This window comes from Oryzias latipes, chromosome 3 (assembly GCF_053564925.1).
Source record: "Oryzias latipes strain Hd-rR chromosome 3, Olatipes_Hd-rR_3.1".
Lineage (NCBI taxonomy): Eukaryota > Metazoa > Chordata > Actinopteri > Beloniformes > Adrianichthyidae > Oryzias > Oryzias latipes.
The window spans coordinates 22,809,512-22,824,193 of NC_136239.1; the positions used below are offsets into that span (position 1 = coordinate 22,809,512).

General features: G+C 38.3%; 1 protein-coding gene across 1 annotated transcript in view; it reads left to right on the forward strand.

The window, feature by feature from the left end:
• The window catches only part of sox6 (SRY-box transcription factor 6), a 77,381-nt gene extending 68,210 nt beyond the window's left edge, over nucleotides 1-9,171 (forward strand). Inside the window, exons 20-22 of the mRNA NM_001164868.1 lie at nucleotides 7,125-7,298; nucleotides 7,994-8,210; nucleotides 8,865-9,171. Of these exons, the coding sequence (NP_001158340.1) occupies nucleotides 7,125-7,298; nucleotides 7,994-8,210; nucleotides 8,865-9,171 (698 nt within the window). The remainder of the gene's footprint in view (nucleotides 1-7,124; nucleotides 7,299-7,993; nucleotides 8,211-8,864) is intronic.
• Nucleotides 9,172-14,682: the final 5,511 nt, after the last annotated feature.

Sequence of the window (14,682 nt, forward strand, 5' to 3'; positions counted from 1 at the left end):
TATTGTTTACAGCTTACGATCAAAAGCATTTTCCAAAAGTGTGACTCGTTTCACATCACACCCAATCTTAAAAAGGAGAATTTGAGGTGCATTTAGTGGATTCATTTACATGTTTCCCATGCGAGCCACGGCAGAGGATCTGGTTCCACCCGTCTCGCTCCTCAGATGGATGTTTTCGGCACTCTTTCACCCGGTGGGAACCCTCCCTCTGTGGCCACCGTGGAGTCAGGACAAAAACAGAGCATGTATCAGGACATATGTGTCCTTTTAAGTCCTGCTCATGACTAAGGGAAAAGCTTAAGCCAGACGCCTCACTTCAGTGTTCCCAGTGGATTTTACATTAGGAGTAGGCAGAGGTTAGCAAAGGGGACAGGTCCTTTTCCCAGGATTAAAGGCGGGGGGGCCAAGAGACGTGGCAGAACACATAATTCAAAATGTGCAGTTAATATTTCTCATCCTAAAGCACATATACAGTCTGCCATTCTAAACATTGTTAACAAAAAGACATTGGAAATTGTTTCACAGGACATGTTTATTATTATTGTCATTATTATTTCTGCGGGATCTTTGTCTTCATTTTAGATTCATTATTTTTTTCAAATGATTAAATGAGTTGAGTATAAATAAAAAGAGTAAGGGGCTAAATTTGTACAATAACTATTCATTCATTTAAAAGTCAATGTTGCAAAAGAAGATAAAGAAAATCATAAAAAATTGGTCTTGTAATCCCGTAGAAAAAAAATCTGGAAACTTTTGGGCTTCAACATGCTTTATGCAGAGCACATCTAGACAAACTGCATGTGTTCAGTGTTTCCTGAAAGGGAAAATTACTGGGAGTAACTCCAATCCCATACGTCGGGTGTGAAAGCCCCTTGGTGTGTAGCAGCTCCCCTACAGAACACAGGAGCTATACTGAGCGGGCATAGTGTACAAGCAGCATCTGTTATACAGCAGTTCACAGAAGCTTTATGTTTCCTGAGCTAATATTTACCAAACATGGAGCAATCAAAATACGATAGACTTGGATTACTCAAAGTAAAAAAAAAGGCATAAGGAACGCGTAGGGTTTCTGTCATTTTACATTTGTGAGAAACAGGCAAGAGTCAACTGCTGATTTGTCTGAACCGCCTCCATCATTTAAAATCTGAAAACAACAGAAGCAATGTCTGAGAGATTTATGAAAAGAGAAAAAAATACGATTCTGCCAAGCAATGTTTTATTCGTAAAGTCCCACTGGAATAAGACCAAAAGAACAGTGTGCTGCATTGTTGAGTGTGATCACTCATGACTCTCTTCATATTTGCTCAAAGCTGTTCTGAGGTTTTTTTCTGAGGCCAAAGGAATCAAGCATTGGCTTTTAAAGAATATGAATACTCAAAAAAGAGGCTTAGATGGAGAATCCTGTAAATAAAAATGTATAAAAGTCACAACGACAATAACTGATCAATAACAAATTTGTGTTTTGAAGTGAGTAAAATACAGATTTACCCCAGTGGAATTTATGTTTATGACATTCTGTGTTCACACGCATTGCCTTTTGTGACAGCTGGAAAATAAACGCATTAGAGAGTGAAGTAATCTAACTGAAGGAAAACCTGCAGAAAGCATCAAATAAATAAGGGCAATCCAAAACTTCTGAAATAATTTAAGGTGTCAAACAAAGCCACCTGACATGTAATTTTACAGATTTTATTACATTTCATTTGCAATGGTTTAATTAAAATGCCAAGAACTCATTTGGTAACAATCCCTCAGAGAGGGTTTAGTCCGTACACACTAGTTAATCTGGCCTGATCCTGCTCTGAGGGGAAAGGCTCAATTGTCAGCAGTAAATGCCTTCAGTCAGAGGTGTTAGATTTGATCCCAACAGGGAGTCTTGGCAGGTTTGTGTAATTGTTGCATGCTAACTGAGGCTCATCCTCTTGAGCAGATTCCTGGGTGACAGAATTTGTGTGACGAAAGAACAAAGATGAGTTAGAAGAAGAAAAAAGGAGGAGAGAGGGCAGTTGGAGCAGCGCTACCCTCTAGCTGGATCCAGAGTCGAGTCTGAGCCTGCATCTCACAGGTGCAACCCGCTTGGGGGACGCACAGCATTCTCGTTGCAATTTTCTCCCTCCCTGCTTCCTCGTTATTTGCTTTCTCTTTTCATTCTTTATTCTCATACACATACACATGCACACACATTTGTCTTTCTCACCATAATTCATGCCGCTCATCTGCAGCGCTTCCAGGAGAGACAAATTAAAAGGGGGATTCTCATATCACTCTGTCACACTTGAGCTGCGGGCTTCATGAATCACAATAAATTCTATTAAGCAGCTCCTCTTCTGTTTCTCTCTCTGCTCATCTGCCACCCAGGGGGCCTGGTCCTGTCACTGCTAAACATCTGTGTTTATTTACACAATCACACACCTAACTAACTGTTTCCTAAATGCCTTGCCCGTACTGTAGAAATAATAATTAATAGTGGGTTGTAAAATCCCAGAGCAGTGACATGACTTCCAAAAAAATAAATAAAAAGAAAACAATAATAAAAAAAACTGTGTCTCCTCACTATATCACAGTTGATCTTTTGCGATCTCGTTGTTTCAGGATTTTCTTTTTCTAACAAATTTTTCTGCATGTTTTCCTTTTTATAACAGCTTACTGTGTTTTCCTCCTGATTGGCTGTAGATCTTGTCAGTCGATCTCATCTGTGCCTTGTCTCCCGCCCAGAATGCATTGTTTGGCCAATCTACATAAATCTGTGATCGCGATCAAATTTGTATTTTTGAATCTTTATATGAACTTTCGTTTTTATTTTTTTAACTTTGAGAGTTTAAACAAGAGTTAACCCTTGTGCTATCCTAGGCACTTTAACATTGGGAGTTGGGTCATCTAGACCCACTAGACAGTGCTCTAAATCCTTTTTTCATCAATGATTTTTGATCTTCACTGGTGTCCATGGATCACATGAAATCTTTCCACCTTTATCCACCTTTGTCATGGTAGGGAGAACACGTCAATGGAAGGGTGGGGTCATCTAAGATAGCAATGGTAATGTTTTTTCTCTGAGAAGTGTATAAAGGGTGCAATAATGGCTTTTATAAGATTCATATTCCTACTTCACATATTTCACCTATATCTCGAGTAATTTTTAGAAAGTTTCTGCGTTAATCGAAGGAACTCTATTCTCCACTGAAATACATTATTAGCCACTTATAAAATATTTTTTGGAAATTTGCTGCAGAAAATAAGCTAAAGCCATTTACTTCAAACTACTATGGAAACTATAACTACTACAAAGTCAAACATCAATGTTTGAGCTACGCTGCAGGAGCAGCCTTCAGGTATAGTAAGCAAGAAAACTTGGATTATTCTTTATCAGGACTGACGGAGCCTGTCTTCCACATGTGCAGCTATGTGAGGAAAAAAACATGGCTCATCTAGTTCCTCTTGAACGAAAACAGTCACGTGGCTGGTTTCCTGGCTAACTATGGATGTGGCACGCCGTGATGTCAGGCAGTTGTTTTGTCCCCCCCCCCCGATAAGAAGATCACCTCTGCCCGTATGCATGCACACCAGTATATAAATTGCTGAATCAGTGTCAGTGATAGAGTAATGGCGCGGGAGGCATCGTAAATTACAGCAAGCGATCCCGTGGTGCAGACACTGGCTGTCGTGTCTGAGTGAGCGCTGCGCTCCTGAGCTAATGAATACCTTCATCTGGCCCCGGCAGTCAGCAGATTGCCCTGCATTGATGGATACTGTCAACCCTTCGCCACACCACATTTCATTGCACAATAAACATGGTTGTCAAAACCAAACAAAGTGAAATCAATTTATCCTGTACAGTGAGTGCATGCTAAATGAAATTAACATACGGGGGGTTTGCTTGCAGCAAAGGTAGTGTATTATATCTGGATTCTTGATGGCCTTAGGGCTCGTGGCATTCCAGGAGGCAGAAGCAAAAAAGGGAAAAACAAGGTTCATGCAGAATTTAGGAGGATCTTCAATAATTTCAATTGGAGTGCAATATATGTGTGTCTAAAAACATCCATGTGCATATTTTGGAGAGTAAACAATTTAATAATGTAGTTTTATAGTTTAAAAGGAAAGAGCTTTCAAAGTGTGAGCATCAGATGTCAATATCTCGGATAGAACTTTGCTGTCGAGACATGATAAACATTTCAAACTAATGAAATATTGTGTGGGGAAAAACCTGAGAAATGTTTTCTTCTCAACTTTTTAAATGAGATAAAATTATTTAGATTGATTTTGTGTATTTTCAGGCGAAGAAGTAATCCACGAATATGACTAAAAGAGACCTTTTATATGTTTTATGTTATTACTTTGAAAAATGTTGAAATGTTCAATAACATTCAGGGCTCGACATAGCCATTTGTCCGCTGGCCCGGTCCTGTTTTTCGAGCAGTGCGGACCACAAGACTTTACTTTTCACTTGCCCGCTCGGGCCACTAAAATATCTAACGGTTTATTTATTCTTCACCTTTTTCAATAAAGTAAATTTTGCGAAAACGTGTAGATTTACCTCTTCTTCATAATTTAGTTTTTCTGCTAGTCCTGTGTTCAGACTTCAAGGGTTTCTATGGGAAACCTTTGATCACTTCTCCTTCTCTCCCGCCTGCGCGCGCGTGGCTTTCACTGCCGAGCACCACGCGGCACGCGCTCACTACTTTTTTTTTTCAAACTTTATTGAATTTAACAATTCAATACAAAACAATGTTAAACAGCAACAAGGAAGGCACAAGCCAGTGGGTTATTATTACATTTGATTATAAATCCGACACCGTCACTGAAGAGAGACTGAAGCATGTCAGAGATGTGGAAGACATGGCAGGAATAGATAGGAATATGTTGGATGGAGTAGTGGGTATAATTAGTAGTATGGACAGCAAGATATTTAATGAATGCATTGAAGATGAAACTGTATCCACTAAGCTTTAAGCTGAATGTCAAAGAATCAAAGGCAACTCCAAATACCTGAATCTCAGACTCAAATGCAGTAGAATGTTAAACTACTTAATTTAGTTTTTCTTTACAACACTGTAAGCAGTAAGTATTTCTAGTTAGCTGAATGATCTCAGTTAGACCTGCACAATATGAGGAAAACTCGCGATATGCGATATCAGAGATTAAAATTGCGATAACGATATAATTTGCGGTATATAAACAAACAGCAAAATAACCAAATAACCATTCCAAGTTTAAAAATTATACTCCAAATGACCCACGTTGACATAGGTTACAAACATCTAACATAACAGGGCTCCATCTGATTGGTCAACAATGTGAAGGCGTCCATCCGATTGGTCAAATGCATTAAGGGATTTATTTGATTCGTTAAATGGTTCAAGCTGCCATTAGATTGTTTTAACACATTTAAGGTTTATGATTTATTGCGCTATTTGCCGTTAGAAGCACCATGAAAACTTCTTAACTAGTGTTTCCTACTACACTGCAGTGCTCTCTTCAAAACATCTGAAACAGACTAGAGCAGATTTAAGTTTGATATGGTCTATTTTCAGTCATTGAAAAGTGTAGAAATAAGTGATGTCACCAGAATGCACCAAATTGCACCATATTAAAAGTTTCCGGGGGGGCATGCCCCCGGACCCCCCTAAAGTTGCAAGCACCTGCGGAGCGGCGGGTCCCGCTATGCGCGGTGTCGGGCCAGTAACTTTCAGGCAGGGCCAGTAAGTTTCAAAAACTACTGGCCCTGTGGGCCAGTGCAAATTTCTGGGCTATGTCAACCCCTGACATTGAACATTTATTTCATCCCGTGACGATTTTTTTTAAAGATAAACAAGGTAGATTCCCCCCCACCACCACCATTTAAAAATGAATGGATATTAGTCAGTTGGGTTGTTTTTAAAGTGGTGGGCCACAATTCCAAAACCCTAAGTCAAACTAAAATCAGAAATTCTCTTTTACCACTTTACTTGAACTTCGGCAAATAATGGCCACTTTTTTTTTTTTTATAGAGCCCATTCAAACAACAAAATAATTGTAATTTCTGAAGGGATTTAGGTAAATGAAGGTTGGGGATTTGAAAATAAACGAATCTGCAAAACTCTCCTCTACTCGTTAAGAGTTTGATTTTGTTTATCAACTGAAATAATAATAGAAATCAAACCCCAGGTAACATGTGCCAAGACTGCTAGCGCAGTGGTCTAATGAGAAGGCTTCACATGTGGATGATGAAATATGCATGAGTCATCCCAAGCTTTCTTTTCCAGATTTGAGATCATTAAAGATGTATCGTAGCATATGGAAGGCTTTTTTGTCTTATTTTTCAAGCCTTGTTTATCAACATGTTTTTGTTTGTTTAAATATTCATACTGCTTTTATTTAATTCTTTCACATCTTACATATAAAAGGAAGCAAATGTGCATGCAAACAGAAATCATTATCACTCTGATGTACAGTTTATTACAGAGAGAAACTCTCTTATGGTGATTGTGAATGCCCTGATTGAGAAACAGCACTTTGAGGAGCAGGCCTGATTTGTTCAAGTGTGTGCGTTTGCGTGTGTGCATACAGACTTGGAGAAAATTAATAGAAAAAGAAGAAAATAAATGTTTGTGCTCATGCGCATGGCAAGATTTACTTTTGAAGAATGCTATTTAAAGTTTGGTTTCCCAGTTGAAATTTTATGTTATTATTTTTAAAGGCTCTCTCATATATTATTCAGGTTGGCATTTTTTTCTACGTGCCCAAACTAAAATCTTTATGCTTAAGAAAAAGTAACACTTGAAGTGTAAACTTTTAAGTCTAGTCAACATTTTTACTTCTTTTGAGAGTGATGTGAGGCGCACAGCTCCTCTGTAAACTGACAATTCACTTTTGCCCCACATGAAACAGTCCAGTTGGATATTTCCCTCAGTAGAAAATCTAATTCCTTAAGGAGGATTTTCCTCCTCTGCACACATCTGAAACAATAACCATGATGGTGATAATGATGATAGCAGTCACTCCAAGAGACGAAGGAGAGTTTAAACTTGGCCTGTCATTTAATCAATGTCTCGCTTCGCTCTCTCTTCTTCCTACTCTGGCTATTCCAGGGTCTAGGCAAGTCAATGGCTCTGCAGATAAACCCGAACCTTATTATTGTTGGCCTACAGGAGGCCCTGGATCTGCTGAGGCGCGTGTCTTCAGGGAGTCGCGCGGACGGAACAGCAATGAGCCTCACATTAAACGGCCCATGAATGCCTTCATGGTTTGGGCCAAGGATGAGCGGCGTAAGATCCTCCAGGCTTTCCCCGATATGCACAACTCCAATATAAGCAAAATTTTGGGTAAGTCCACTAAATCAGAAATGACTGCTTTACTTTCAGACCATGCAACTGCTTTTTTTATCTCACATAAAAAGGGTTAAATTACAAACACATTTTTGAGGGGTCTATTCACTTTAAAGTTAAAATGTACTTCCCAGTGAAATGTGCACATTAGCCAGTGTCTGCTGGAGCGAGCTTGTGTTATCCTACAGGCCACTGTGCATCATTTCACTCTGCATACAGATGGATTTATTGCCCATCACTACCATAAGTGTTTGTCATGAAAAATGACAGAGACTAAATGGATCTTGTCCCCTCAGCACTAAAGTCCATACATCAGAGCTGGTAAAAGGGCTGTCATCCATGCCCATGTAGACCACTTCACATAGCTGTAGTATTTACTACACTCACAAGGTGCTGCTTACTGTTTGGCAATAGGAACCAAGCACGTTCTTCCTCTGTGATAATGTGCAATGGCACTGCTATCAAGAGGTTGGTATTGAATTGCTCATAAATCTTTGCTTGTGAGTTTAAACCATGATATATAGCTGTGTTTAATTATCCTAACCCTCAGCAGTAAAGGATGCCCTCTTATGTGCACATTTTTGTTAATTTATGTTATTATTTATGAACTTCCAATTCCCTAATCTTGTAAAAAAAAAAAAAAAATCATATATATTCAAATATCAAATATTTGATTTTTCCCCCTCTTTCAGGGTCTCGGTGGAAGTCCATGTCTAACCAGGACAAGCAGCCATACTACGAAGAGCAGGCTCGCCTGAGCAAGCTCCATCTAGAGAAGTATCCAAACTACAAGTACAAGCCGAGGCCTAAGAGGACCTGCATTATTGACGGAAAAAAACTTCGCATTGGGGAGTATAAGCAGATGATGCGCTCTCGACGGCAAGAGATGAGGCAGTTCTTTACTGTGGGGTACGTGCACAAGACATTTGTCACAATTTATCTCTGCAAACAGATCTGAATTCCAGCATCATCATGTGACTGCAAAGGAATTTTGCTTTAACCTTACATAGTGGATTACATAGGGATAGGAGTTTTTCGCAATAGTTTTTCAACAGCTGTAATTGAATAGTTTCATACAGATGCAGTAATTGATTTGAGCGTGAGAGTGCACATATTATTACAGAGTTAGAGCTGTAACCATGTAGAAGCATTAAGAGATGCTGTCTGGGCCTTAACACTTTTATTTACTGTATGCGATTAAGAGAAGAACTCTTCTCCAGGTGTTCCCATGTCTGTCATAAGCTTCTGGGGCTGGAGCATCAATCATTCAGCACAGCAGCAGACATGAGCAGCTCTAACCACAAATTGCTTTTATGTCACCAATAAACTGGGCAGTATTTCTCAACAATCTAAAACGGACGGAGTCAGGAGAGGTTTTCTTTTCCCAAATTATTTTTGCAGAGCTGAGGAAAACTTCTTTTGGAAGCTCCCTCTTCAGGACTTGAAAAAACATTGCCTACTCTTTGCAGCACCTTGACAATACTGTAAATATCTACTTGTGTTTCTTTGCAATAAAACTATTAAATAATTAGTCATAAACAGTTTTTTTTAAAATCTTTTTAGGCAGCCACCACAAATTCCCATCACCACCAGCGCCAGTATGGTCTACCCAGGGGCAATCACCATGGCAACCACCACACCCTCACCTCAGATGACGTCGGAGTGCTCAAGTGCCTCAGCGAGTCCTGAGCCCTCCATTCCCGTCATTCAAAGCACCTACAACATGAAGCTAGAGCCCAGCACCATGGCAAACAACAGCGAACCGGTCAACGGCGAGGACGAGATGGACATGTACGAAGATTTTGAGGACGAGCCTAAATCAGACTATAGCAGTGAAAATGACACACAAGAGCCAGTCAGCACCAACTGAGACTGTTCTGTTGAATAGACTAATGCAGATACACGATTCACGTAGAAAGAAACCCAGAGGACTGGGCTAATGTTGGTGAGGGAAAAAGCATAAGCAAGCAAAAACTGTACCACAAATTTGAATTTTTTTTTTTTGTTAAGCAGTGATATATCACATAAAAGCCTGCATGCAGCCATGGCTTCATCAGAATCAAAAGCTCTTAGGTCTTCAAGTGTGTGAGGCCTTTGGTTGCGATAATTTATGTATGTGGGTTTTTTTTGTTTGTTTGTTTTCATTGCCATTCATATCATGCACATTTACACAGTTATTTAGCCTAAAACAAAAGTCAGAGAACTTGAAGCTAAACCTTTGTTTTCAACATTTGTTATTCTGACAGTCATTTTTTTATGACTTTCAAGTTTTTCAAAATTTTCAGCTTGGGTTTTCAAGACTTTGAGCTCTACAGATTTGAAATGTTTTCCTGCTCCATCCCTCATTATGCAAATGAGTGTGTCAATATATCCAGCTTTTGGGGAGCTCAGTGAAGATCTGATGAGCTGAATCAGATTTGCTGCAGTAGGTAAACGTGTAGAGCGAGATGGTCTGAAGACCAGGGTTGGGAAATGCAGACTAAGACAGTTTTGCAGTTCAGGATGTGATTAAAGTTCTCACTCAGGTAAAGTGCGCCAGCCAACAGCTCAAGAATGTTTCAGTTCAAGGGACAAAATATACAAGACAAAAGATCTAAAACTCAAATAGTGTAATCTATTGTTATTTTATTATTGATTTATTTAAATTTTTTTTTTTTTAACCACAACATTTCAGTGTGAAAGTGCCAAACATGTTCCTCAGACCTGGAAAGTCTCTTGAAAGAGGCTTTGCAAGTCTTAGACAATCTTCATCTCTTAATGCAGCTTCATTATCCCCTCCCTCTTTAATTTACCTGAACTAAAATCAACTATGAAACTCAGGAACTCAGTGGCAACGAGCTCTGAAGGCAGCATCAATGGCTTGTCACAACACAAGAGTGTCAGTGCAGTGAACATTAATAACACAGACCCACTCCAAACCCAGTCCAGATAGGCCAATGTTGCATCTTTCACTCATTTCAACACTGCCACCCAGTTTGATTTACCAAGATCTTAATCAGAGTGATTGTAATCAGGCCAGAATGTTAAAGGGCCAAAGGCCTCCAATCCAAAGGATTGGAACAGCCGTGAAAGGCAGCTTTGGTGGCATTACAAGCTCAAATTGATGTACAATGTGTGGCCGTAAACCCACAGCACATTCTGGTAAACACTTTAGCCTCATTTGGATGGCATTTTTAAGTCTTAAAATGTAATTTTTTTTAGACATTGTAAATCTTAAACTGACACTAAGAAGTCTTAAGAGGGAGGAGAGTCGTCAGGCTGATGCCACACCATAATTACTGAGGTGGTCTTTAAAGAAATGGGCTGTGCAACAACAAGCAGAGGCTGAAGTCACATTTGTTTACCATGTCATGAGCATACAACAAACATAACAAGAAACCTTTTTTTTATTATTCACAGAACGTATTTTTATTTTCCGTTTACTTTGAACCTTTTTTGAATTATTTCAAATATTCTGACCATCTTTTTGACTTCACCTGACATGATAAAGAAAGCAAAGTGTAATAATTTAGGAAGATCAACAACAAGTTCTGCATCCGATGACAGAAGCTAGATGCAACATTTTCAAGGCCTTGATGTTGAGATTCAAATCCTCTTCAGTGCAGAAGGTCTAAGTAGCTCTCCTCCCTGCCATGCTTTGACCCCAGTCTGTGGAAACCTCAGCACCCAGGGGGCGCCATCTGGCTCAGAGAAGTAGAAAGCAGCAGGGAAGGATGGGAAACAATAAAAATGGGGTGTGTGTTCCTCATTGTGCTCTCCATCAAAGTGCTGAAAGTAAGGCCTCAACAGGGCTCCTACCCTGGCTCAATCACCAGGAACTGGCGAGCAGATGGAACAAGTACATCAAGCTGTGGGGGATTATTAAAATGACTGACGACTGGGTATCAACTGAAATACAGCATTATTAATGCATGAGTCCAGCTATTCCCCTCCCGTGCCCTTGAACGTGTCCAGACCAGAAAGAGTAGAGTTTTTGAAGGATCTGAATGGCTGGCCACTGGCCTTGACTGGTGAAGATCCCCACTGCTGGTCACTGCATTTTTTTCCTGAATCCAATTGGTACAGATAAGTCTTTACTTAGTTCTTAGGTCTTTCTGCTGACACACTTTGTTCAGCTTTTAAAAATATTTATTTATATTTTTATTTTTTAATTCACCTCATTGATATTTTCATTTCTTCCCATCTTTTTTATACATTTTTTTTAAGGTACAAAAAATAAATATTATAGCATGTTTGCGTACAAACACACTTTAGTGGATAACCCTCCCATTCAAGCTGTCAGGTTTTTGAAAATTGTTTGCTCCTGTTTGATGGTGGCTCCATTGATTTGTGTGTGATTGTAAATAATTTCACGACCATGCCACACTGCTTTAGGTGGCTGCTGGTTAAAAAAAAGAAAAGGACTCATCGCTGAACTGAAACTTGACTGTGCTTTTCTACCAAGAAAACACATGGAAAGGAAAAAAAGACAACAACAAAAGCTCAGACAGAGATGATGTTTTAGTAGTGTTCCGAGCACTGGATATAAACTGTATTTTTTATCAATACTGATTAATGTGAAGCTGTTTTAAAAGGAAAAACACCATAAAATAACAAATTTCCCCCTGCTGGACTAAAGTCAGTTTGCTGTCACTCTTAAAAAAATACGTTTTCAATGTTTGTTTATTTGTTTTCTTATTTTATGTATTTATGCAAAGACGTGTGTTATGAATGAACACATGGTCAAAGCTTCAGGGCTGCTTTTGGCACAAGGAAGAGGAAAAAAAAATCAAAAGCAGGCTCAGAGAGCCAGTCAACACCAGATTTTAGTGCATTAAACATTGTGTTTGAAACTGTAAACTCCCATCAACTTGTATTTATTACCAGCCACTGATGGCTCTAAAATTGACAGTACACAGTTAAAGGACAATCCAGAGGAAATGAGATCAAATTTTAATCGTAATTGAAGTTAATATGCATCATTTCATTTATGTATGAATTCTGACATGACAGTATTTTTTTTCTTCAGAAAAAGCTTTGTATTTGGTTATTTTACATTCTGTTTCATTTGTTTTTGTATGAATTTGTATTTTCACACCTGACAAGTCACTGTACCTCACGTAGATGCTGAGTTTTCTTCCCAATTGCAAGAATGTATTATTGGTCCAGAGACAGAGAGAAGCACACAGCTTCTTGCAGGAGCAACTAAATATTCCAACCAACCCCTTTTTTTAATTAGCAAGGTACTAATGCAAACAAGAAGCACTTGATGTTAAAAACAACGATGACAATTTGATTTTAATGAGTATACAATCTGAGTATTTTGGTAGATGGTGTCCCTTTTTTTTTATAAGGGGGGTAAGAAAATGTGTATCGTTTTAATGACCATCTAAAAAAGATCTGCATACATTGGAATTCTGAAAACTACATTTAATCTCTACTATTATCTTTTTCCACACATTTATATTGTTAATACACCTAATATTAACTTTTTCAAGTGGGAGTGTGCAAGTATTTATTTCTTTTAAAAGAGGCAAAATGTATAGACAAACTGCATCATCTAGGTACTCTCCCTGACTTTTTCAGTTTGCTCCCAGTTGAAATGAATTGTCCTCCAAATGTAGCCTTCAAAGCCTCTTTTTTTTTCCTCGATTGACAGAACAGATGACAAAAGCGTCTTTGCTGTTTCAACATTACTGTACTTTGATTTGATTTTTTTCTTTTTTTTTTCTCTGTCTGAACATTGTGATGTATATGGTGGGATTGTTCTTCGTGTTAATTTAATCAGCACAATTCACTGACATGCTGGACTGACATGCTAGCTGCTGTTCAGAAGTGTAAAATTATTTGTTCAGGGCAACATTTTTAGTTGCCTTCGGTACTCTGCTTTTTAGAGTTGTCTTTTCAAGCAACACTGTGTGGGGCTCTTCAATCACTGGAGCCACTGTTTTGAAATTGCTGGCAACCCGAAACTGTTCTCGCATAGAAATCCTTTTTCTCCCCATCCTGGCAGGTACCTAGGCCCACACCAAGTGTTGTTTGGGTGTTATTAGAGAAACTGAAATGCATAGTGTCTGTTGCTGCTTTTGAAAAAAGTGTGTCTGAGAATGTAAATAGTTTATCATAATATCTTGTACAGTCCAATGTAAAGTTTTTAATTCAACGTAAAAGACAAAAACGCGCCATCACATTTGTGTTCACATTTTTCTTTATACAAAAAAAAATATTATTTGGTAAGGGGTATTATTGTTTAAAAAATGAAATAAGAGAAAAAAAGAAAGTGTTAATTAATTTTTGCTTAATGTTTGTTTTGTTTGGCTTCAAAGTGTACACCAGCAAGTCTTCGGTTTCCATGTGCAGTATTGACGTGAGGTAAACGTAAGGTGAATAATTCTACATTGCTGTGAGTGTGTGTGTGGAGGCCCTCTTCTCAGTAAAAAAGAAAAAAATACACTAGATAAAGTAAAAAAGATCAAAATAAAGCAAGAAAAAAAATAGATTGACACACATGGGTACATCCTGGCACCATAGTAATGTGTATACTGTAAATTGTTAAAGCATCTTCACAGGATCACATTTCCTGTATGTCTCGGTTCACTGTATTGATGCTGCGGTGAACTGACTAACTGCTTGTTTTAGCTCATTTACCTCAAGAACTCCCTCCTTTTCTGTAAAAGAGAAACTATGTTGCAGAGAACTTCTCACTTCACTCCATCTTTTGTACTGCTGTTGACACTTACAAATTAAAGAGACATTTTGTTTTAAGACTTCATTGTCAAGGATGGTATCCTTTATTGAATGTGGCTTCAGAAAGCGGGATGCTTGAGATTTATTATTTACATTAAGCAGTGTGGTTGACTTATTTGCTAGCTCACACTGTATTGCACAATAAAGACAGTCAGTAAAATTGTGTTTTTCTCCAAATTACAAAAGAAACCTTTGCATAAAGTCTTACAGATTCACAGGATTCTTAAAAAAATGTTGAGTTTTCAGTAAAAGATCTACCAGTATGCTCTGCTAATTTAATATTTTAAGACAGGCATTTAATTCATAAACCTATATTCTACAAAACCGTATAGTAACCTATACAGAGAGTGTCTAAACTAAGCATGGGAACAAGAGTTAAAAAAGTATCTGAATAGTTTCAGACTACTAGTCTCTGGTCTTATAGTTATTCCTATTTTTATTTACTGAAAAGCTAACTCTGGATTATTCTTTACATTTAAACAGATATAAAAAAAAATATGATTATGTACAGGGATGCAAAAACGTAACTTAAACAAGTCAGTAAAGACATTCACTGTAATTAGAAAATGAAGATACACATAATCATATATTTATTTCAATAAACTCTTGTGACTCCTTAACTTCACACTGAGTTTGTCTCTCTATGTGTTAGAAA